This window comes from Falco rusticolus, chromosome 3 (genome assembly GCF_015220075.1).
Source record: "Falco rusticolus isolate bFalRus1 chromosome 3, bFalRus1.pri, whole genome shotgun sequence".
NCBI lineage: Eukaryota > Metazoa > Chordata > Aves > Falconiformes > Falconidae > Falco > Falco rusticolus.
In genome coordinates, this window is record NC_051189.1 from 50,624,056 (window position 1) to 50,649,483 (window position 25,428).

At 42.1% G+C, this 25,428-nt stretch overlaps 1 protein-coding gene and 1 non-coding gene across 3 annotated transcripts in view; one reads left to right on the forward strand and one right to left on the reverse strand.

Moving 5' to 3' along the window:
* The window catches only part of MAPRE2 (microtubule associated protein RP/EB family member 2), an 89,485-nt gene extending 68,356 nt beyond the window's left edge, over nucleotides 1-21,129 (reverse strand). The window contains exons 1-2 of one of the 2 annotated variants that reach the window (XM_037379432.1): nucleotides 20,983-21,129; nucleotides 4,573-4,631 (exon numbers count right to left, since the gene is read on the reverse strand). In XM_037379432.1, the coding sequence (XP_037235329.1) occupies nucleotides 4,573-4,631; nucleotides 20,983-21,054 (131 nt within the window). In that variant the 5' untranslated portion in view covers nucleotides 21,055-21,129. Of the gene's footprint in view, nucleotides 1-4,572; nucleotides 4,632-5,705; nucleotides 5,795-20,982 lie in introns of those variants that run through there. The other variant, XM_037379434.1, reaches the window with a different exon arrangement.
* Nucleotides 21,130-24,774: 3,645 nt separating this feature from the next.
* TRNAN-GUU lies at nucleotides 24,775-24,848 on the forward strand. Its single transcript has one exon. It is a non-coding gene; the product is annotated as a tRNA-Asn (tRNA).
* Nucleotides 24,849-25,428: the final 580 nt, after the last annotated feature.

The window sequence follows — 25,428 nt, forward strand, 5'->3', positions numbered from 1 at the left end:
CAGGCATGATGGGTTTCTGGGAGCCTGTACACCCCCTGGATTTTACTCTGGTGTTGGAGGCCCTGAGCTCTGCAGATCAGCATCCCAGCAGCTGATGTGCAGGTACAGACTTTAGCAGCAGCATTGCAGAGGAGGCCAGGTAAGCTACGCAGCACCTACCACACTATAGGACAGGGACACGTGTCCTTTATAGAAAAGAAGGTACAGATGGGAACACAGCCATGGCACTCTGAGCTCCACACGCCACCCACCACATCTGCAACAGCATTTTGGTTTCAGCTCAGTTCTTTGCCATATTCCTCAGCAACACCTGGGGGTTACCACTGTGTGCAGTCCCCCCTGTGCCAGCCCAACCTTCTCTTCCCATCGTCCTTTTACAATACTCCATCCACTTCCTTTCTCCATCTCTTATGCCTTTGCCTTTCCTTCCTTAGATGAAATCTAGGGCTATTTACAACTTCACTGTTAGCACCTTCTGGACATTATAGTGATTAGCAAGTCATCACACTCCCAGTCAGTATTGCAAACAGACTAGCAAGACACAGACTACTAGAAAAAGATGGTCTGTTTTCCTAACAGATCCAGCCTGACAACAGACTTAGAATGGCTGCACAGAATCAGGATGCAAATCAGATCTTGCAATCACATTCGCAAGATTGTATTTATAAAATCTAGAAACTCCTTTGGAAAAACTGACAGTTATTTTTATAGCATCTGGATGTACTGCAAACACTTGATATACCTAGGAGGAATTAGTGGGGGTTTTAAGGTTCTTAAAAAAAGAGGGTTGTTTTTTTTTTTGGCTGCTGGAGCAAAACTCAAATCATTACTTGAATCATCCTTTAATAAACGTTCTCCATCTTTTAAATGAAGCACCATTGATAAGCAAGACGCAGAAGGCAAAAGACAACTAGAAACAAAGGTATCATTCTTTGTTTATGTTATTGTATGTTGTCATGGCTTCAACAGTCATGGCATAAAGTAGCACCATTTTGTAACCCCTAAACAGTCATATTGTATATAAAATGAAGAAAAAAAAAAGATTCTGTAACAATTTGAGCACAAAAGGTACTACTAGTGCCATGAAAACAGTGCCTTTTCTTCATTACAGCAGAAAATGAGGTTTCTATTTAACAAAACCCCCAGCCACAAGGCTATGCGTTTTTGTAACTGTGAATGTATGTCAGTGCTGTTGACAGCTTCTGCATTGGAACGGATCTTATTATTAACTCTGAACAAAACCACACGTTATCTTTCTGAAAAGCAAAAGTTACATTCCTGATTAAACAGCTGCTTTGCTGAGCTCCTGTGGGATAATTTTTGGTATTGGGCACTGAAAAAATAAATATCACCCCAAAGTTCAGAATATTTTCAGACAGCACCATAAAAGGCTATACAAGCTACCCAATTTCTAACTTAAGAAGGGAGTGGGCTGGTGAGCACACAGCCATAAACAAACATTCCACTTCGGTTAACTTTGCTCTCTTAGGTTCAGGATTTCAGTCTCCAGTTTTCTCATGTTAGATCAAAACCAGCTATAGAGCAGCTGTGTCCTATGCAGGACTGACTGCTAAGCAGATGTCCTCCACTACATTTTGGGGGACCTTGTGGTGTTTCCATAGAATGTAAGTGCTTTTGAAGCACTCTGCTCAGCTCAGAGCTTCACCCATTTTCAGACTTCTTCAGTCTTTTGGCAGAGGTATAAAGCAGCCCTTAGGGGAGTCAGGTCTTATTTGGTGGACATTACAGGGACCAGTCTGAGAAAAGAAGCAGTAGGGAACAGAGTGGGAAACAAAGCACACTTACCTGAAGTAGTATTTTATTCTGCACTGGTGCTGGGAGGTAGGGAGAAAGAAGCAAGAGGAAACACTTCTTTAATCTGCCTGGTTTAAGTCACTACATGCACCGTTAGCATGAATGACCAGAGAACATTTGTTTCTGTGCAGGGAAGAGAAAAGCTCACACGGAACTTTTCATTCAGATCTCCCCTGAACAATTCATGATTTAGTAGTTCATCATACAAACATATTTTATTCATCATAAAAACATATTTATAGATATTTTAAATATATTTTCTTTCTTTCCTCCATCTCAAAATGACTGAAATACAACAAATAATTCCTGAGCTAACGTTCCAGTAGAAAACAGACTTGCTTTCTAATGTTAGGGTGATTTGTAATTGTTTTAGTGATAACACATCAAACAAGAAATTGTAACTGCCAAAAGCCCCCTTATCTGCATCTTGCACACAAGAGTGCCTCATGTGAGAACTGTAAAATTCCTTGGATATTCCAACATCCATTCCTCATGTTGTTGTGTGTATAACTTAAATAAAAGAAAAAATACACACATTTGTGAGGCTCAAAGGCACCGAAACCTGACTGGAAGGATTCCCAAGCAAAGACTAGTATATAATAGCATGTTACATGGATTTGGCTTTTGCAATTGTAATAGCTTAGCTAATTCTCTAGCAATATAATGAATCTCTGGTATTAGAATGCTAGATAGCTAGATCTTTATTTTGACTTATAATAGGCCATAAGACCTAAGGGATTTGGAAAGGAAAGGCTACAACAGTAAGCAGGAATCCATGGGGAATATGCTGAAATGCTGTATGTTGCTTCACAGAGAAGGTTACTTATTGCAGGAAACCTGCACGTGTCACTTAAGTTTGATGAAAGCAGACTGCATACTACCTGTCTAACAATGTGCATTTGGTGGCTGCGCACTATCTCAATGCTCGTGGTTTTCTTCACATCTCCTGTTGCTTCAAAGTACTAGCGACAATGCCAGTATAGCCACAGGGGTGAAGCTTGACTATAAGTAGCAGCACCTACTGCTCTGTGCAAGAGTAGAAAGCGATAGCCAAAACCCAGTGTGGCTCAGCACAGGGCATTGCCCCGCTGCACTTCCATCTGCAGCACCTTCATGGGAGGGCATGGGTCTGCAGGGAGAGGACATTCCGTGTTCCCAGCGCTTGCTCTCAGATGCTTCCTGTAGTCTAGAGCTATTGCTTCATCCTTGAGGCACACAAGCCTCTTTCAGCTCTAAATTATAGACTGTTCTTCTGAGAATCTCCAGGTCCAGTCGAGCCCTTCTAATAATAATAATAAAAAAAAAGTCTAATTGCTGTGAAAGTAACTTCTTTCAAAACCTGAAGAATCTGAACTCTGTCTTCCCATTTAACTCTCCTCCTCCCAGTGTCAGCATCTCCTTACCTGCACCTGTGCACACAGACAATTCTTGCATTTCCCATAGAACTTACCCTGAAAAATAATTTTTCATGTCTATCATGTATCTAGAGAAATCTTTCTGCAAACATATGTTTTTTTCAGGGCATTAAATAACTTGGAACAAATCCCTAGTTTGCCTGCAAAACAAGTCTTTAAAATAGCTCAGACAAACCTTTATACTTTTAACTGGAAAGCACAAAGCATCGCTGCAAATCGAGGTGCCTGCTAAAAATTAGTGCTTCATACACTGTAATAGCTTTTCAAGCTTTAGCTGAAATGCGGTCGTATCTTTCAAAATTAAAGTTCTTTCTTGCACAGCTCTGGCATCATTTCAGTGACAGGCATATTTTCAGCACTAACTATGAATAAAGAAACCCCACACTGTATTATTGCAAACCACTAATGCTGCAGTGTGTTCCTTGTCAAGGGAAAAGGCACATACAGTATCCAGCATAGCACGGTGAGCACTGTCAGTAGTGAATCTGTGCAAATAGGAGGTTTATTACCGGGTATCTTATGCTCCATCTTGGCAATAGTGAAGATTTCTTGTTTAATAGCACAGATGTGGCAGCCATGATACAAGGGCAGCAAGTGATGGCAACCGGAGGAAGCGCAGATCTGTTCCAGGCGCATCCCTTCTGAAGGCTTTCTAAACATTGCCACCTCGTGGGGCTCCTGTCTCCTGGTATCACTGATATCACCACTCACGGTAGATGGCTTCCTGTGCAGATGTCACAGATGCCAAGCTGGGGGCTGGACAGTTTCAGTTAACACCCAGCTCGGGTGGGATGCGATTTAAAGTCCCATAGGTGGGGATTAAAAAAAGGGGCACCTCACAAATTCTATTTGACATTCATTACTAACCCTGTACAGTGGCATTTTGTGTAGTTTGCTCTTTTTTCACTTAACATTATGAACACAGCGCTAATAATGTGCAGACGAGTTGACATTTAATGAAACAATGCAAGAATACAGTTCCTCAAAGCTCCCAGACAGAAGGGGAGAGGGAAATTAGTTTATTGTCCACCTTTAGTTTTCCTTTCTATTTTTTCTTAATTCCTTTCTGTCAACATTTCCTTCTTACTTCATTCAAAACCACAAATTATTTCCAAAAAGTCTGTGTGATCTAGTTTAGCTTTCATCAGCTCTGTTTAATGAATAATTCCTGAGAACCTGAACCCGTTAATTACATGGTCAAAGATGTTGCAAAGGAATATAACTTTTCATTGATACCAAACTTATCTAGTTACTGTCTTACAGCCATCAAACACAAGTTCTTGGGTACTTTTTTAGTCACTAGCACTGTTACAAACACAATCAAGCACACAAACATACTTACTTTGAGCATCCAAACACCTTCCCTGGTTGCCGGCTTGAATTCCTTGCAGCAATTTGGTACTGGAAAGAAAACATGAAAACCTTTATTTTAACAAGCAAACAGGAGAAAAAAAAAAAAAAAAAGGACTCACTGAGTGATCTTTGTCTGTATCAGTTGGGCAGTGATGCAATAGCCGTATGCTAAAAATGGAACAAGAGGAGAACTCCTTCATTACAATATCCTAATTCAGCTGCATTCACAATGGTTCAGTGTCCAACACATCTGCACAACGATCAGATGTCCCTCTGATAGAGTAGCAAATCTATGAGCTCCCTTATGCAGTGCTACATTCAGAGTTTATTCGTAATTGCCAGGCACATTGCTGTTTCTTCATCTGACCAGGCTTTTTCTTAGCACAGGCAATCGGTTATGACCGTTGCGTCATGCACATAGGGCCTTGCCACACTTGCCTGAACAGCTTTTCAGAGGGAAAAACAAAAATCTACCATTGAGAAACACATGAACTGACACCCAGGAAAGCCTGTGTTTTTGCCAACACAACACAAAAATGCTGACAATTCTTTGAAGTGCCTCGCTTGGCAATGAAGTCATGAAGCTGCCCACTGGTAGCAGCCACATCAAGGCCCATTCCCATCTGTGTTTCTAGATACAGCTGCCATTTGCAGCTAGATTTGTCCTTGCACCCATTCTCTCAAGTGCTACATTACAGGCTACAGAAATATAAGCAGGAGCGACCGTATATGGGTTTCAATTTGTGCCATGAATTACATGCTAGGGTTATATGGCTAAGTTTCTTAATTTGCCTTCTCAGTCAGCAGGAAATATCATTCCTAGCAGGTAAATAATGGTTTACAGTCAGGCCAGGGCTCTGGTTGTTGCTTGTTTTGCATTCCTAGTCAACTAGGTGAGACAGCCTGGCAGGGAGGGGTATTCCAAAGGCATCTATCCCTGCATAACAGCACAAAACTACATCAAATGGGATCTCAGGGGTGCTCAGATTGAATCAGGATTGAAAGATGCAAGAAGCTGCTGCAGGTGACTTGATATTCATCATAAACCTTGTTTCAAGAGGAAAAAAAAAAAAAAACCAGTTCTCGCTCTAATTCATTATCATCTGGAAAAAGTAAACAGACCTTTAAAGATGGCTTGTCTACAGGACTGGATCCCAGCTCGAGGAGCTGTGACTCATCCTGGCAGAGAACTTGGGAAGGCTGCTAGCAGACTCGAAGGCTGAAGCTACCTTAAAGCCAAACCAGAATGGGAATTAGCTATTAAATATGTTATTGTTTCATTTCTTTGAATCTCTCCAAGCCTCTTAAGCTTTGCTTTTCAATGTACTCTACCCCTCCACCCCCCTCCATTTGTTTAATGTGGAAAGTGATTCCAGCACAGCTGACAAACCTCAGGCATCCTATTGGCAAAGGAACAGCAAATCCATCATGGTATGTTGGCTTTTGCTCAAGTAGACCCTCCTGAACTTAAGCTGGGATCTAACAGCACTACAACAGCTTGTAAGGTTGGGACACTTAAGACGATGGTTAGAAGTAGTAATCTCCCATCAGGTGGTGTTGACCAGAACTTCTGACAGGCAGCAGCAGTGCAGAGACACAGCAATTCCCTTACACATGTGAGGCTTAATTTGGTCATGGAATTTTTTCCACACTATACTTTCTGAAGAGTGTGATATTTTTGGCATGTTGAAGATGGATAACTAATTGTCTTCAGTATATAGACCTTGGTTTGAGAAGCATTTGAGTAACACCACCACACTGAACTTCATTCATCTAATCTTAAAGAAAAAAAAGAGAAGCCCTCACAGCAGAGACCCCCTAAGGCTTGGAAACCAATGATGATGATACTTGTACAGGTCATACCAAAGAGGTACATCTTGGCAACAGCTCCTGATTTTTTGCCTCCATACAGGTCCTTACCTGAGCTACAGGGAGCAGTGCAATGGCTATGGCCAGGTGAGATAATTGCTGCTGTATGCAGTACCTCTGCCAGGTCCCCACCTGCTCTGTAAGCCATGCCAACACCTCGACCTGTACTTCTGGCTGGAGATGTCAGAGGAGTACCCAGGCAAGGGAGTGGTAGGAAACACCAGATCATTAAGGTGGAATTTAATTTAGGTGGACAAAGGAATGCAGTAGAGGTCCCAGTTAGTGGGTGTGAGGAAGGTAACGATGGGGAGCTGGAGTCTTCTTTGGAAGGGTGGAGGGACAAAGGCGTGCAATGAAAACAAAGGGGGTGGAAAGGACGTCACATTTCCTCCCACTACATGCCAGGCCACGCACAGCTCTCAGCTGCAGACACTGTCATCGTATCACTGCTCTACATAAACCAGCAAGCACAACTCAGTTCCTCAGAGCTCTTCAACACACCCAGGCTGCACTGATTTTAAACAGGTTCCCATCTCCTTAGGAGTCACCTACCAAGACATCTGAAGAAATTGCTTCTTGTACTCTGGTAAACATAGGAAAAAGGTCAAGGGGTAAAAAGCAAGAGGATGAAGATCTAGAGGATCTGGAGAATGGAAAATACTTTTGAACACAGAAAAAAAATTGTATTTCTTTAACAAGAATTTAAAGAGGAATGTCAGAAAATCCTATATAATGAAACAGACAAGGAAAAAGTATTATGCATGTTTTCAGGACAGAAACTTATGATTTGTTCATTTTTTTTTAAAGTTACATAAAGCTGCAAGTTCCCTGTATTGTACTACCTATTTCCCTGATGGAGGATTTGCACTGGGAGAAAAAACCCAATGTTTATTAGAAAGTGTTTCGAGTTAAGCTGTTAACAGAATTGAGCAGATTTTATTAATAGCCGAGGGCTATTCACATAGTGCATCCAGCTCTCCCCCTCCCACAGCCTGCTCCTGCAACCCCTCCTGGCACCCTGCTGCAGCAAGTCGGGAGGCCATGTCCAGCCCGGGGGGGTCAGACTGGTGGTCCCTCCTTTTACTGGCTGTACACACAGCTCTGTAGCCTCTGTCAGTCACTTTCCTCAGATGCAGTTCAGTTACAGAACCTGCTGCTGATGGAAGTGTGTGCTAGCAGAGGCCTCAGACAGGTTTGGCAGACTCTTGCTGTTTGGAGTTTGTGGGATCCTGGGATGTCCAGTGGATTCAACAGGACTGCCACTCTCCAGGGCTTACCTGGACCTGGTCTCAGGAGGCTTTCACTCTCAGTGCATACTTTTTTTCTCTGTGAACTTGTTTTCTGGTGGCTATTGCTACATCCACAAACTTAGTTACCTGTTGAACCCATTCACACAAACGGACACAGAAGGGGCTTCTATGACAATATCCCTTGAAATGCTGTAAAACATTAAATTTATTTTGAATGAATACGATTAAAAAAAAGAAAAAACCTAGACAAAACAAGAATTGGAGAAGAGGGATATTAGAAAGCAAGCTGAAAGCAAAGCAACTAAGTGAAAAAACAGTACAGGTGATCTGCAGAAAACTAGGTACATTGTGTAGAGGCACATCATATAGTCATGCTATGAAAAGTAGTACCAATAGCTGTTAGTCTGAAGGACCAAGGAGGACAAGTTAGGACAGAATGTTATTAGGGCGATTTAAATCAAATGCTTTCTAGTACATTTGACAATGTATTTTCAAAACTTTGTCTCCAGGAACTGTATTTCCCATGCAGGAACAGAACCCTGTCTTCTGCTACTGTGTCTCAGCGCACTGGGCGCTTTATTCCATACTGCACAGATCTTTTTTCCTTCCTCCTGCCAAGGACTGGGAACGCGATGTTGCACGAAAACAATTTGTAATATAGGCTGACAGTCACCTATTATTGCCTCAAATATCCTCAGTGGTTACAGAAAACTTCAAACCCAACTTATTTTTAGCAACAGAAAGAATTCAAGCAACCCCCTTGTGGCTGCTAGCCAGGCATTTACTGAGTGGAGAATAGCTTGACAAATTATAGAAATGGACAAACTCCTAGTGTAAATCAGAAAACAGTGTATATCACTATTTGTATATGCTTTCCTTTTGAAAAGAACTGAGAGATTAATTTTAAAGCTTCCAGTGTCAAAGGGAAGAACTGCTGTTTTTATGAGCTGTGCATGATTCACAAAAACCAAAACAAAAACCCCCATACACTTCACAGTTTGGCAGATTTCTCAACTTACTGTTAACAGCCCAACCCTATGCTGTCTCACTGTTCCTGGGTAAGTCCTCTGCACCTACTCAGGGCTGGGCTCTGCAGCAGTATATGGAAAACATGACGACTCAACACAAAGAAGTTAAGTTACAGAGCTGAGTTTAGTATTATCTCTGACTCCAAAACCATGAGAAACCTAGCCTGACCCAGAGTGTTTCACAAGGAAAGAAGTCCCATAAGGTGCAAGATGCTGCTACCAAGTGTATGACAGAGCTTCCCACCTTTCACTCTTGTCATTTCAAACACGGCTTTGTCCCAGGGCTTCTGCTTCTCTGCCAGTGCTCTGATTTCAAGTCACCTATTCACATGAAAAAGATCCCAAAGACTTCTTATAAAACTCTCCTCCCTCCCTCGCATTTACAAAGCGATCAATCTTTTTCTGGTCATTTACATATAAAGTAAATCCAAGCATGCCCTACTCCATAACTTAGTAGGAAAGAACATGCATCCTTTCTCAGGAAGACTTCTAGCCTACTTGGGAACCCACTAGATTTTTCTCCCTATGGAGCAGTAAACCAACTTCTGTCATTTCTGTTGTCCTCTCCTGTCCCTCCTCAAACTTTAGTAGAAGTTTCCAAGACCCATGTGTCCTGAAGATAACACCAGGTTCAAAGCTCCAGCCAACCACAGTGCAACATCTGCATTTTTGCAGCAGCCTACCTGCCCTCCTCCTATTAACAAATATCTTCCTGCCCAGTAACTTTGAGATGCAGTAATTATCTTCCAGCTTGAAAAGGGTGTAATAGAGCTCAACTCATATGATTTTAGTCAGTTAGTGTGACAGATTTGACAAACGTGGTTTTTTTGGCATAGCAAGCAATGCCAAACCAGTATAGCAAGCAGTAGGTGGCAGACCTAATAGGACAAACATGAGAATGTGTAGTTATCATCCTTTCTATTTAGCAGCAGGCTGCCACATCGTAGCTCCATTTCAATCACAAAAGTTTCTCTCTGATTCTTTTTGAGAAAACAGTATTTCTTCAATTATTTGAGGCATCATTTCCTTTAAAGTTTAGTTCAGTTATTGATGCCTACTTTTCAGTTTCTGTCCTGCTAACAAAGTCTGTTCTGCTTGCACTGTTAGTGCCTATGTCTGTGGGCTTTTACATCCAACACAATCACTAGTTTTGTTAGGCACCTGTCTACAGTTTGCATGTTGGACTGCAGTTTATTCTTGATGCACTTCTGTATGTACCAATGCATTATGTATTTTAATGTGTTTTTCTGGTAGGCATTATACCATCATACAGAATGCACTTTGTTTAAGAACAACTAGAGCTGATCAGGTTTCTGCTTTGTTTCATACACTATAATCATTTAACATATTTCTTTTTAGTTCCTCCCTCTATAAACATAAAGATATGCTGCACTGATGCATGTGTTTTATAGCAAGGCAAGAAAAGCCAGAACTGACTAAGGTTTCACATTATGAAGAATTTGGCAATAATATTGCCTTAAGGCATTCCAGCCTTAACTGTTTGCTCCTTATTTATGTCTCTGGACTGCCCCTCAGTTTTGCTGGAGTAGCTCTGAATCCAATCCACTCTGAAGCAGAAAGGGATCCAATTTCAAAGTTACCTTTTTTTTTCATATTTAAAAATCTAGGGCAGTTCCCTATTTTAGTACACAGCACGGCCCTGTCAACAGTTGGATTGGCACAGCTGGGAAGGCAGAATCTCACTGGCTGGTATTGCTGGCCAGAAACAGGTACAGCGAACAACTCCACTGAGTGGCCTAGAAAATTAAGTTTTAAAAGCAGACATGAACTCCTCAGGCTAGAGACTAGTGGGTACACAGAGCTATGGCAGAACACACATTAGCTTTTCCCTGTTCAATATGGAGTAAGAGACACATGGAAGACAGATACCAGCAACTGCTTTGGTCCAGGTCAATCCACCGCCAGTTTCCAGTACATTTATAATTTCCTGTGCCCAGCTTTAGGCTTCATTTTGCAGCTGATTTTTTTTTTTAGGTTAATCAGCAACTTATAATTAAAAAAAGTTTCAAGGAAAAAGCATTAAAGTACACATTCAGAGGTCAAAACCCAAAAACCTGCATCTGTGGTCTGACCTGAGACATTTTCTTAAGTCCTTTTAAGAGAGCAAAACCTGGTGTTTAACATTGGGAGTCCAGATGGCATAGTATGTTGAATTATCCAGGTTCATATTCTTTGAAAACACGCCTGCTGAACAAGCGTGGTAGGAAGTACCCCAAAATAACTTCCATATAAGTGTTACTGACTCTCAGACCTGCTTCACAGATATAAAATCTACCAGCTTAAGGACCAGGAAAATATTCAGAAGAATGAATTGGTTTAAGAGCCTTAAAAGACACATTTAAACTCAAGAAGTAATTTACATTTAAATAGCACCCCTCAGTGTAACCCTTACATTTCTAGATATGCCGGAGAAAAAAAACACAGGTAGCTCAGGGTGCCTGAAATTAGATGGGCTGAATCCCCCTCTATTTTGGGATTGTTTTTCAGATCTCTCTTTGCAGAGAGTGAACAAAATTAAGCATGTCAGACACTATTCAGCAAAAATCACTTTGGTGGCGGCCACATGGAGGTGGATAAATGCTCCTACCAACCCTCTCTTCTAACACGCTGCTCTGCTGTGCACCTGCAGATGCACAACACACACCTGCAAGTTGTCTGGCTTACTGACTGGTGGTCTTTGCTAAGTTACAGAATTAGTAGCTTTCTTTGAAAAATAAACATAATCTCTAGAACAGTGTAACATTCACTACCCATGGCTATTTCAGACCAAGAAAGAGGCAAGGACAGGCCTGAAAAGCAAGTATGCAAATTCTTGTCCCAGGGAAGGTATGACCTTGTTGGGTGCCAGCTAGCTGGACACTAACTTCGGAGAAAAAAAAAAAAAAACAACAAAAACAAAGACCTGGGGGTCTGGGTGGACAACAAGTTGAAAAAGACTCAGCAACATGCCTGTGCAGTAAGGAAGGACAATCCTACATGGCATTCTGTTTACAAATCCAGGGCAGTGATTATTCCCCTGTATTCAGGGCTTGAAAAAGTGAATTACCTGTGTACTGGGGAGCTGCAAACCAGTGACAGACATACTGGAGCCCAGTCTACTATACCAAGATATTTAAGGAGCTGGAGCACATGTTGCAGGAGAGGCTGAGAGAGCTGCGTTTGTCCAGCCTGAAGAAGGGAAGATTTAGGGGTGTAGGGGGATGCATCACTGCAGCCCACATCTACCTAAGGGGAGGGTGTAGAGAAGATGGAGCCAGGATCTTCTCAAAGGCACACATTGACACTGCAAGAGGCAAGTTTCAACAGGGCAAATCCTGATTACACGTTAGGAAAAGCATTTTTATCACGAGGGTAGTTGAACATTGGGTCTGGTAAGGCTGGGAAGTCTGAATGTCTCTGATGTAGTCAGAACCCAGCAAGTTCCTGAGCAGCCTGATCCGTTTGGGATGGCTTTGAAGAGGGGTTGGACAAGATGAGCTCTTTCAACCTATATCATCCAGTGATTCTGTGTAAAAACATCATAACTGCAGGCTGCTTGTTGCGTGCTTTCCTTACCCAGGCAAGGGAGCCCTCGTTAGGGTATTGGACTGTCGTTTCAGCTCTTTCAACAGTTCTGGCATGTCTTTCTCTGCCTCAAGTTCCTGAACTGGAAAATGAGACTAACTCAAGGATGTAAAGACAGATTCCAGTATCTGCAGCAACAGTAAGAACAGCTAGTCTTGTATCTTGATTTTTGTTTAAATACTTACAAATCCCAAAATATAATACAAATATATTTATAATATGTAATATCCAATATATAAATTTAAAAACCACCAAGTTTTGCTCTTTACAGCACTGGTGAAGCAGATAAAGTGTTCTTGGACTAGTCTGTTGCGTGAGTGGAATGGATTACTTGCAGTTAATTACAGATGTACAAACCTATGAAGGCTGTAGGGCTATAGTTTGTGGAGATGTCCTGTGAACCTCTGTTTAGATAAGGTGCTCACGTGACACCTGAAGATACATTGAAGGGTGTAGCATCACCTCATTAGTACTGCACAGATCACCACATGTGCTCTGAGTCATAAACCAAAAACCAAGTGTTTTCCTCTCTCATTTTCACCTGATCAGTCCCAACCATCCAGTTTTCCTAGATGGCACCTAGGAGTCACTTTTTCCATAGATCCACAGTGTGACAACCATCCCTGGGTGCCAATCTCCGCTCAAAGGACTGCATTAATCTTTTACATTACTTAATCACTGGAGAAAAGTGGTAAGGTGGTCTCAATGACATAAGCACAGCCAGGTGGTCATGAAACTCTCTGGAAGGGCATGTTTTAAACCTTTTCCAAGATGCTGAGGGGCAGATCCCCTTTAGTATCTCATGTTTTGCATCAGTCCTTCAGCCATACTCATCTACAAAGTGGAGGAATGGCACACCATCACTTGCCACTCTTCTCCACGTATTTTGACTGAAAACAGTCAAAGTCAGCGATTGCCGTGTTTGGCACAGGTAACAGGATCTGGGTATGCTGATAGGATTAGATCACATGAGAGGTAGGCAGAGAAATGTTATTTGGTATTTATTCATGTTTCAAAAGAGCAAGTGCTGATTTGCTTACCCTATCCAGACGGCAGTAGCTCTGCCTGATCATCAAGAGAAGCAAAACTTCACTGATAAATATAATAGTTACCTATAGTCTCAGTAAGGATCAGACTTGTAAAAGGTCTATCAGAAACAGGGGGCAGCCTTGCATCCTCTCTGCAAAACAGGAAAGCCAAAATGCACCAAAAATTGAGGACACTTGCATTGTGGTAATGACTCCACACAAGTAATTAGAGCAAAAATTGTAAAACGTGTATGTGATAAAGGGAGCACAGAGTCAACTGACCTTGAATGTTTATAAAGCTGGAAACTGGAAATGGGTCACTACATTAAGGGAAACAAAAGCTGTCAGGGGGGGGGGGGGGGTGTCGTCAGAGCGGGACTGCATTTGAAAGCTTCATAAATACCTTTTACTCCTTCAGTTACTATAGCACTTGCTGGTCACAGCTTGTGAAGTTCAAGTTGAATATTCCAGTCTGTGAGGTAACAGTGGCAGCTTCTATGTCATTTAGATACTTCGTGACACTACACAATTGAAGCAAGTCATACAGGAGGGGCTTCAAAGGGTTGGCTGCCAAACTTCAACCCCTCAAGTTAACACAGCTTTGTTCCGATAGGATAGTTTGTGTTTGAAGTGTACCAAATCAAAAGTTTCTGGGCTCTCGTGTTGAGCTGCAGTATTTCCTCCAAGTCACTGCAGGGCAAAGCTCACAGGAATTACTGTTCCTTTATGTTGTTCTATAGACAAAGGCCACCAAACACAGTGGACCAGTCCACTACCTTGAAGGTACATGCATCATTTCTGCTCATTAGAAAGAATTAATTGGGAAGTTTCCAAGTTACTCTACAGTATCAGACCAAATTTAAACTTCCACAACATTCTGCTCTGGAAAGTTTTTCTGCCAGCACACTGCCTGTTAAGTATTCATTTGGAAGAGCACTAAACCTATTTCAGTAGCATACATAATTTAAGAGTAGATAGCTGTCTCATTGCCTTTCCTGGACACTTATATGTTTTCTGTTTGCTGTCCAAACTAAGCAAGAAAAGTCACCACATAACTGAGAAGTTATGGAAAAATGGATACTTTGGATTGATTTGACATTTACACCACTTCCCTTATAGACTGAACTTCTACACTGCTCAATTTTTCACATCTAGAAGACAAAGCCTTTTACCTTACCCTGGGAAACAAAACTCTGGCTGTTTTGGTGTTTAGGTGTGGGGTTTTTTTTTGGTTCTGTTTCCCTCTTTCATAAACCTGCCAGTACAGCAAATACTGTGCAGAAGAACAAGTCTTACTTTTTCTTCTCAGGTACATGCAATCTGCCCTAGAGAACCCAGACCCCGTTAATGTTGTCAGATAAGCTTTCTTCAAACTGTGGCACTTTCTGTAGTAGCAGCCTCCTAGTAGCTGTTTTAATTTGGAGAGACCAAAGTGTTGTTCAGTGGAGCCTGAAAGAGTGCTTGCATATCTCCTGTCTTGCATAAACTCACTGTCTTTGCATCCAGGGCTCCCAAGATGGCAACTGTCAGATATTTTCATGCACAACCACTTTAGTAAACAGTGCTAGGTATAAAATACATATGAAAAGGTGAACATGCATTTTGGGGCTCTAAATAAAACTTCTGCAAATGAAATCCTTCTTTCCCAGGCATGCACTCATTTAACAAAGCCCTTCTCAGCAAGGTCAGTCAGCTATTGGAAGTCCCTGTAACAAGGTATTACTGAACTGAACATGTCCACGGTGAATCAAGGCAGTAACTCGTGGAACAAGTGAGCAGATAGTGCCTGCAGCTGAAGCATCCAGCATCAGCTGAAAGCAGGTCTCTCTCTCACAAAACAATAAGCAGTTTATGTATATTTGTGGTGTAAGTCCAGTTTTTCTCCCTTTTTGGTAGTCAGCTTGCTTGTTAACTCACGTAGCAAAAATGCAAGATTCAACCTACGCTTTCCCATAAGATTGATTTCCCTGCAGGGCCTATTTCAGACTGCTGCACTCTACTGCAACTCTTACGCCCTTCCATTCCTGATCAAAACACACCACACCTTCCACATGAGTCAACAGAGCAGGGCTTGGAGGCAGCCGAGAGGAGAGCCCTACTACACTTCTGCAAACACAGTCCTTCACTTCAGCATCAGGTAGGATGCTCAGAGAAAGGCAGTCTTGGTCAAAACTATTATCAGGAGACTGCAAGAGGTTGGATTAACCAGATCAGGCAAGGTCACGTCTGGTGAAATATTGCCAGGGACAAAATTTAATTCACCCAGATATTTAGTTAGCATACACAAGACAGCTGAAAATCTTTGCAACGCTCTCAGATGACACTGTTTGGCACCTTATCAGACTAAATGCCTTTTGAGAGCACAAGCACCTCATTTTACTTCAGCTTTATTCTGTTCTCTCTCAGTGTAATGTGTAGGTTTTGAGAAACTGTTGTATCCCAGAGAAGACTGTCAGGGTTCAGCTTTCCTACTCCTTTCTGGTGACGAATCAATGTTGAAGTTTAATTTCCAGAATATGAAAGTGATTGAGATAATACATTTTTATATACAAGATGTGTAAAGAGTAATACAAGTGAAGCTGTTTCAACCTTAATGAAGTGACACAACATTACACTGGGAAGTGTGCCATTTTTAATCCCAGAAATGCTCCTGCTTTCCTCAGTCAGTAGAGATACTTACAACCTTTTCTTGTTTGAGGTGCTGTGCTCTTTCTCCTGCTATTCCATGCAGGAAAACAGGACGTGCAAGACAGTGTAACAGTCTTCTGACAGCAAGAACTACATTTCATGAACTCAAGTTGCTGCTTCTTTTACAGTCAACTTCTTAATTTGGAATAAAATCACAAGTTTTGGCAGTCCACATCCCAGAGAAGCTAGGCCTGTCTCTGCTTGATACCAATGGAAATGCACCCAGTAGCATGGCAAGAGAACCCAGCTCACAGAGTTTTTGTGTTTATACTCACACAGAGCGATTTGACTGCTGTGGAGCATAGCTCTAGGTGCACATCATGGGGAGAGCTGAGAGCAAAACCTCTCCAAAGTCAACATGATGCATAAGTGGACAACAGGAGATGCCTGAGCAAAGTATTGGGCTCATGCCAGGGACTCAAACCAAGAGGCAAGCCCAGCAAGATGTAAAAATAAACTCTCCTGGGGAGAACGCAGAATTTCTCCAACTTCAGAAGCCAAAATATTAGAGAACTAGGAAAGAGAGGAGGGCAGGACCCTACTGCACAGGATACCTTGGGCATAGAAGGCATGTATTATTAAAGAGCTTTAATCTCACCCACCAGATTTCTCTCCTGTTGGTAAGTGCTTTTTCTTCTAACATGTATTTTTTTGGTTCTAGTGAAATCAGCTTTGTGGGCTGGAAGCCTCTAACAGCCCTCATGCACATATAATAGAAAAGAGTGGGTGCTTCCCCTATAAGGCTCATGCGAGGTCCAGGTGCCGCTGCAGCACTCTGCACGCACAAAGGCTGATGCCCAGCTCCCATTGAATACTTCCAAGCAGGCTTGCCAGCACCTTCCAGGACCAACCTGTACACTTAGGGCTATGAGAAAGGCAGAGATACCATTCATTTTCACCTGAGATGTTGCCCCGAGCAAACCTTTCCCTGCAATTTCGAGTTTTGGAAGTGCATTATCAAATATAAACAAGTCATCAAGAAAAAAAATCCCCAAACCATACATAAACACCATACTGCATGGCAGGACACATGCAGGAAATAGCTCAGAGGCCTTAAACTCTGTACCACCAATGTTAGTGGATTTAAATGAATGCATTTAGGCTACTGCATAACATACACATTTTATTTATGTCTTATTGTGTATCAATGAATTCAATAAGACCTGGGTTAAGATCTTCATGGTCTATGAGTGGAAGGCAGCGTTTCGAGTTTCTTGCACTAGTGCACAGTGAATGCTGTAACAAAGCCACATCAAGTCTTCTGTGCCACATTGTTTTAATGGCCAGAACTGTACCAGCAGCTATGTGTTCCTTTCAAAGGAAGACGAGATATCACTGCCATCGGTCAGACAAATGTTTCTTGTTAGTCTGTTCCACAGCTACATAATAAGTTCCCTGTCATTTGAAAAGCCCTTCATAAGATTTCTCTCTCTCGTTTTCTAACATGATCACATGTTGCCTGTAGTCCCTGCATCCCAGTGAAGGATTATTGCTGCAGCAGAGACAACACATCATCCTGAAGCCATAGGCAGGATGCTAATCACATCCTTCACCTGATGTGGCCTTCAAGCAACTTATAAACAGACCTCAAAAAACATTGTCTCAGGCCAAACGACATCTGACTGGTAGTTCTATTTCTTAGTTTGTTTTTTTTATATCTCAGTTATCTAAGGAGTTTTCATTGTGTACCACATCCTTTGCGATTCTCCTTCCAGCTTGCACAAAGGAGCTGAACTTCAGGCTTCTTCCTTGCAATGGAAATTATTGCCTACATGCATGATTGCCAGGTGGACAAACACTGGAAAAACTCAAACCTACAAGCCTTATTGTTTAAGCTTAGCAACTTGGTTTGACTTGAACTAAAACAGGGCAACAAAAGCCAGCTGACTCTTTCCTCTGACAGCACTGCATTAAGAAAAAAATATTACTTAAGGAAATCCAGTCACATTAAAGAAAATGCAGTAATTTTAGGATCTGTAAAACCCTTCTGATTTCAGGATTCCACAATCTAAATAAATGATAGCTGAACAGGAAAATCCACAGTGGTGTGCTGATTCATAAAGCAGTAAGGCACCCAGCTAAGTAGGGTCAGCTTGGGTCTTCTCAGTAATACAGATAAAACTGACTTTGGATGACCCAGGAATATAGAGAAAAATGCATTTCTGTCTTCATCCAGGAGTCAGAAAGCTCACTTTTCTTGGTGGCAGTGGAAGAGATTATGGGAAACAAGGAGAGATACCGAAGATGCAGGGCCAGCAAGGTTTAGCGGCTGGGACAAGACTCAGAAGCTGCCCTTGTGATAGGGCCTCTCTCCTTCTACTCTGCCTTCCCCATCCTCCTGGAAACCCACCTCCTCCCCTTGGACCCTCTCAGGCCACCCACACCAGCCCCTTCTCAACAGTCACCCCTGCACCCACCCCTGCTGAACCTGCAAGCCACCCCACACCCCTCCCCCAGCTCAGCTCTGAACACGCTCATGTTACCATGCATGGATTCAGGTGGGAGAATCCAGAGCAAGACTTAATTTTAGCATCCACCCAAATACACTGAAGTTTTGTGCTTGAATCTTCTGATAGCAAAAATATTGAAATGTGAAGGGACTAACAGAACACCCTGTTAGAGCAATCCAGCTGTCAGCGTCAGTCTTCATACACCACCTCAAGGAATCAGTTACTAAGAGATTGCTGTTAGCCATCTGTCTCGCAATTACTCAGCTCGCCACCAAGAAGTCATCTTTGAGGACTTTCTGCATTTAGTACATACATAGCTCCAAAAAATCAAATCAGGAGAGGAAGATGGCACTCTCAGGCTTCTAGTTTGGCTACTCAAAATTAGCCTTTTGAAGATTTATCTAGACTTATGAAATATAGTAAGTAATCAGTCATAGGACAGTTGGTGTCCCTTGACTCATTAGCGCTGAATAGCAGGTTAGTGTCAGAATTACACTGGATAAATGTTTTATTCCATACATATTGCTTTTCAAGTCCGAGAATGACAGAAGACACTTTAATCCCTGCTTAGAGAAGTGACCAACTTTACAAACATGTTAAGCTATGCAGCAGTGTTAAAAAGTAGCTCACTCTACGTTACCCACTTGAAAAAGCTCAAACTTCCTCATTGATTCAGAAAACCTACCCAAAAGTGTCTAAGAGCAGAGACATCTATGATTCTCTGCTACTATTAATGGGGGTTTTTTCCTCTTCTTTCATCTCTCCCATTTACTGTACTGACACAACAAAACATTAACAGCAAATATTTTAACAGTTTTGTCTACATCAGGCACTTTTAAAAATACCTACGAACAATTTAACTGCAGCATGTCTGCCTCCCGGAAGAATGTCAATGGATAAAACAAGGGGACTCCCTTGCAGGAGATGACTATGCTGTCAAACAAGGCTCCTCTCACCACAATCCAGCACAGCCACAATTTGTTACATATCAGTAAAAACACATGGTAAAAAGCAGAAATAATGACACTGCTGAAGTGAAGCATCCTACAAGTTTAATACTGACAGCAAAAGCTCCACAGAAAAACCACAGCATTATCAAGGTGGAAAACGTGTCTATTCAAATGCAAGATGTGTTTATTTTCTCATGTCCATTAATCACACAAAGTCAAAATGCTCTGACATCCTCTCCAACTTATGTCATACCATTTTGCCCAAGAGGCCATCAGTCAGCTTTTTGCTGGCTACATTAATTCACAGTTTTGCTTACAGCTTGAAGAAGAGAACCCATCAACACCACCAGTTTTGTGGAAGCCATTACTTTGGTTATTTTTGTAGCACGTGGTATTTATAATAGTATAGTACATGGAGAACAACCAGTAGACTAGTGACCCTCAATCACTTCCCATGTTTTGGGCGCAATGAAAAACAAGAATATCATTGACGACTTCTAAACCGAAGGCTCACAAGAGAAAGCTTATTACTCTTCTCTGATCTAGTTTTGTACAGATAAAATAATTGGAGGAAAAGGTTAACTTTTAAGACACTTGTCTCTAGTTGCTTATTCAGTTTCTGAAGGATACCATACTATCTTCCCCTTTCCCAAAGGCCTGAAAGGAGGTCCTAAAAAGTATTTTGAAGATACTTTCATGCCCCTCTCTCCAATTCCTTACAATCCTGCTTTACCATCACACCAGCAATAAGCCCAGAGCTACATAAGCAGCGTAATGAGATAAGTATTTTTTATGCCGACCAGCATTCTTGACACATCCATGCTACACACCTACATTGTTGTGATCACTTCTGATACAATGCATTTGACTTGATTATGAAAAATTTCACCCAGTCACCTTGCAAACTGATAAAGACCTGTCTACAGAATTATCGTACCAACACAAACACCTGTGCTGAACAGCAAACAAACTTTTATAGCACCTAATCCTGTTGAGGGACATGCACAGTAACTCACGAGACCTATGCTGAGCATAATAACTTACAAGCAATCACATGCACGTATACATAAGGAAACTATGATACAGTACAAACCAAAAATCACGGCAGGATTCCTGGGTGTATCAAAAAGTCATGATTAAGTCACAGCAATTGTGCAATAAAGCATAGCATATCTTTTATTTGTATGCTTGAGAAATTAATATTGCTGTGACTTACAAACAGCAGCACAATTGCAACAGCCACATTAACCTTAGTGGTGTAGAGAGGTGGTGCAAATTAGCCCTCAAAGTCATCAGTCTTGAAAGCCTGACCACCCTATGACAAATAGCAACCTCTCCAAACTCTAATAAGTTTGGGGATGTTTTTATAAGGTTGTTTTTACTCCATTTGAGTGAGTGCTACAGCAATACAAAACAATAGAGAACATAACTCCAATTATAAACAGCAGAGATAATACAGACCTTTGAAATTACAGTAACACTCAGCTCTTTGCCACAGAAATATTATGTGAGAAAATGAACTAAAAAGGTGAAGCAGATTCCATGACTTACCTTACCTTGCTGTTTCAAAGGTTCATTTAGAAGAGCTTCCCCACTATGGGAACCTTTGTGAGGCCTTGACATAATAGGTTGGTTTTTGTTTACCTTGTTGGTTTTTTTTTTAAGATAAAACCCTGTTAAATAAAACTGACAGTTGTCATAGACCAGTAGAAAAGAGCTTCCCCTAGAAAACCGCCTTTTATAAACCTCACATGGGTGTGGCTAAATGACTTGCTCCACCCTTCATCCCATTTAGAAGCCCAGAGAGCCAATGAAAAACTTCTTTGGAGCAAGATAATTATTTTGTCAACTTGTCATGTGCTCTGTGTGAAAAAAAAAAGTAGATAACTAGTTGATAGTTTCACAAGCTAATGGGAAAAATGTAGATAAAAAAAATTAAAGTTGCTTCTAATATTTACAGCTCCTGCAACATGATCCACAAATATTTAGTGGGTGCTCCTGCTTGGTTGGTTGCTTGTTAAAAGCAATACTGTAACAACCTGAAGGAAGCTTAACAGCTTTGAGTGTTTATTTGTATGAGATGCACTATATTGAAAGCCAACACATCTATAGCCTTGCAGCAGTTGCCACTTGCATCACCTCTTGATGAGCCTCTGCCACCAGTGAAGGCTCCTGTTTTCATCACTTGCATAATGAAGATGATGCAAGATCAAAGCCGTTTGTATGCCTCGTTAAATCATACACTTGCCCTCACTGTAGAGGGACCACCATCAATAAAACTAAAATCTATTCTTCTGTTCTCTAACTGCTCTACATCTTAAAAAAAAAAAAAAAAAAAAAGGTCAACTTTCTTTTTTCTTGAGGCCTAATTCGAGAGGATGGGAAGATAGACCAGGACGTTGCCACTAAGGCATAATTGCCTTCAGAGTTATATAGAACCATGGAATCATTTAGGTTGAAAAGACCTTTGAAATCATCAGGTCCAACCATTAACCTAACACTGCTAAGACCATCACTAAACCATGTCGCTAAGCACTGCATCTATGCATTTTTTAAACACCTCCAAGGATGGTGACTTCACAGGGCAGCTTGTTCCAATGCCTGACCACCCTTTCAGCAAAGACATTTTTCCTAACATCCAATCTAAACCTCCCCTGGCATAACTTGAGGCCGTTTCCTCTTGTCCTGTCACTTGTTATCTGGGAGAAGAGACCGACCCCCATGCGGCTACAACCTCCTGTCAGGGAGCTGCAGAGAGCAATGAGGTCTCCCTCAGCCTCCTCCTCTCCAGGCTAAACAGCCCCAGTTCCCTCAGCTGCTCCTCATAAGCCTTGTGCTCCAGCCCCTTCACCAGCCCCGCTGCCCTTCCCTGGACACGCTCCAGCCCCTCAGTGTCCCCCTCGCAGTGAGGGGCCCAAACCTGAACACAGTGTTCGAGGTGCGGCCTCACCAGTGCCCAGTGCAGGGGGACGGTCACTGCCCCAGTCCTGCTGGCCACACTGGTTCTGACACAAGCCAGGATGCTGTTGGCCTTCTCGGCCACCTGGGCACACTGCTGGCTCGTGTTCAGCTGGCCATCAACCAGCACCCCCACATCCTTTGATATTTTAATTGTTATATTAACTTGGTGTGTAGTACAAACACATCTAGATGTCTGTACTCTTGGTTTTTACTCAAGTTTTAGCACTATTGCAACTGATACTTATTGTATTTAAGAATACAAGTATAAAGAACTATAAGCATAGTGCTTAAGGTGTTTTTTTTCACTGAATAGTTGAGGTTATCCTGGCACTACTGCAGGAGCTTGGGTGTGAAATCAGAGTTCTTGAGGTGTTTGGCAGGAGCTCAACTATGCTTCTATCATCTGGGTTTGCTTTCAAGGGAGTGATTAGGAAATTATGTTCTTGTTAACAAGATCTCTGCAAGTAATGGCTGTTATGCCCAACATTTCCTGTATTTAAGCTGAAGTGATTGTTCCATCTTGATATGGAGACTTGAGGTATTTTCTTGACAATTAGTGATTTGGGCCAAATCTTACCTTTAAAATGTATTACAATAAGAATGTTCATCCCTTTGCACAGTACCAGGCCGTTTCTGTCTGAAAATGCTGTGTGGAACTTCTACTATAAAATAAGCCTAATACTGCCTGTGCTTCTCTTCTCCTTTATTGCATCAAGAACTTTTGCTCAGTAAACTAAAGCATTCACTTTTCATTGTGTATCTCTGCAGGCAAGATAAAGCATCTTTCACTTTAAAATCCACATTTAAAGGACAGTTATCTATGTCCTTTTCTGTGGCTGAAAGTCTGTAATTTCATGCTCTACCGTACATGAATGCAAAAATTCTGCAGCATTCTCCAAGGGCAATAAAACCATTTCACCCTTTAAAGAAAGTCCAATAATTCTGGGAAAAAGATAACATCTTGGCAAGTTCACAAATCAAACATAGCATGCAGGAGTAATGAAAGCAGTTCTATTTAAATGCAGAGCTGGGAGAAAAAAAGACAAGCTAATTTTCTTTCCTACCACCATGAGGTCTCCTAGCAGAGGTGTGCACTGTGGGCAGGCTTCCTCTCTATCTGCTTCAGTGACAACTGACACAACAGGTCGGCTCTGACATCCTTGGTTGGGCTCTCATTTCTTTTGAATTGATGTTCCCTAGGCACATTGGGGGAATCCACAGGTGTGGGTGAAAGGAGGCAAGACTAGAAACCAGGATATGAGTACTAGAGTCTTGTCCTTACTGTACTGATGCAGTGGTTCCCTTCCTAGGCTGGGGCTTGAAACCATGCTCTGTTTAGAAATACAGGACTGAGAAGATACCAGAAATTATGTGTTAACTTTTAAAAGATCTGTTGTTTTTAGCTGGTAGTAACTATACCCCAATACAAAACATGAAATGGTAAAACTGAGTATGGTCTCATCTGTAGCAGCTAGCAAATAAAATCAAGAGAGAAAATACCCTACCTGGGATTTCTTCCTAATAAACCCCACACATGAAAAAAGAAAGTCTTGTTTTCTGAATAACACCAACCCTCTTACAACATGAGGGCACACCTGTGCTGCCTGCCAGAACTACTTTATCATTGTCCTACTGACAAACACAGCATTATGCAGCTGTAAGAGCAATCACACTTTTTGCCATTATCAGCAGAGGAAATTGGTAAAGCTTAGTTTATCAGAACATATTTTAGCAGTCAAAACTAGAAGAGGTGAGTACACAGCTGCAAGCAAGGGGCTAGTATGTTAGTCCTTACTGAGGAGGCACTTCACTTATACCCATCTCTGTTGATGTCATCTTGCTTTTGTCAGCAGCTACTGCACAAAGGCAAGCCTCAAAAACACGTTTGCTTTCCTGAGCAAGGGCGGTTGCAAGGAAGGGGTCCTCAAAATCTGCTCATACTTGGCAAGGCATCAGTGTTTACAGTACAGAATTAATCTGTCCACTGACACTTCAGGCTCAGGAGAAAACCTAGACCGAGTTTTAGTCCCATTTTGTTCCGCAGTCCCCTCTTTCTTCACAGCTGCCTGGATCAAAAGCTGTTGGTTTGATAAAGCAGCGTGTTCAACCCCTGAAAGCAGAGACTGCTTCTCACTCCTCCTGGTAAGCACAGCATCTTCTGGCTCTGCTGCGTGGCTGGGATAAGGCTAACCTGGGCATCTCTGCTGTACCCCTTCTCCTGCTGTCTTGGCTTTCCTACTGAGCCCACGAGCAGCCTGGAAACCAAGAGTTAATTGTCCAACAGCAACCAGGACCCTACCGGGTGAATGGGGAGGTTTCAGTAGTCGATGTTAGAGCATCACGGAACCCGCTCCACAAGGTACAGACCGGTTCTAACGGGGAGTCTCTGTGGCGCAATCGGTCAGCGCGTTCGGCTGTTAACCGAAAGGTTGGTGGTTCGAGCCCACCCAGGGACGGCTTCCCCTGCACCGATGCCGGAGGTTTGGAATTAGTTGGTCCAAATTCCCGGGGGTGTATATAACGAGGGAACAGTAACCTCGTGGAGGATGGTAAACATTATTGAACTGATGCCCGTTTTGTGGCGGAGTCAGGATGCAGCGAAGGGAAAGAGATACGTACACACAAATAATAAATAATATGAAAAAATCTCATGTGAGAAAGTAAAGCAGGGGGACAGCAGAGGAGCAGCAAAAGCAGCAGTAATGATTGGGCAAGAGAACAGGTTTTTTTCCAGGCACTGGAAACCAACTGGAGAGGAAACCAACAGCCCTGAGGTGGCTGAAACCTCAAACTTCTTTTCTTAACAGAATTTTTTTGTCATCATCTGGAATTATTTAATCTGCATTTCAAAAGTCTTCCAAGAGACAGCCAACCTAGAGCTGCTGTTCAAACTTCAGCGACTGCAGTTGTCCTCCGACATTCCCCAGATTGTTTTCAGCTGCATCTTGCAACCCTCGTTTCCCCTACAGAAATGTATATTCCTAGCAAATTTATTGGGGCTTGCTAATGAGGCATAAAGATGTTCACAACCAATTG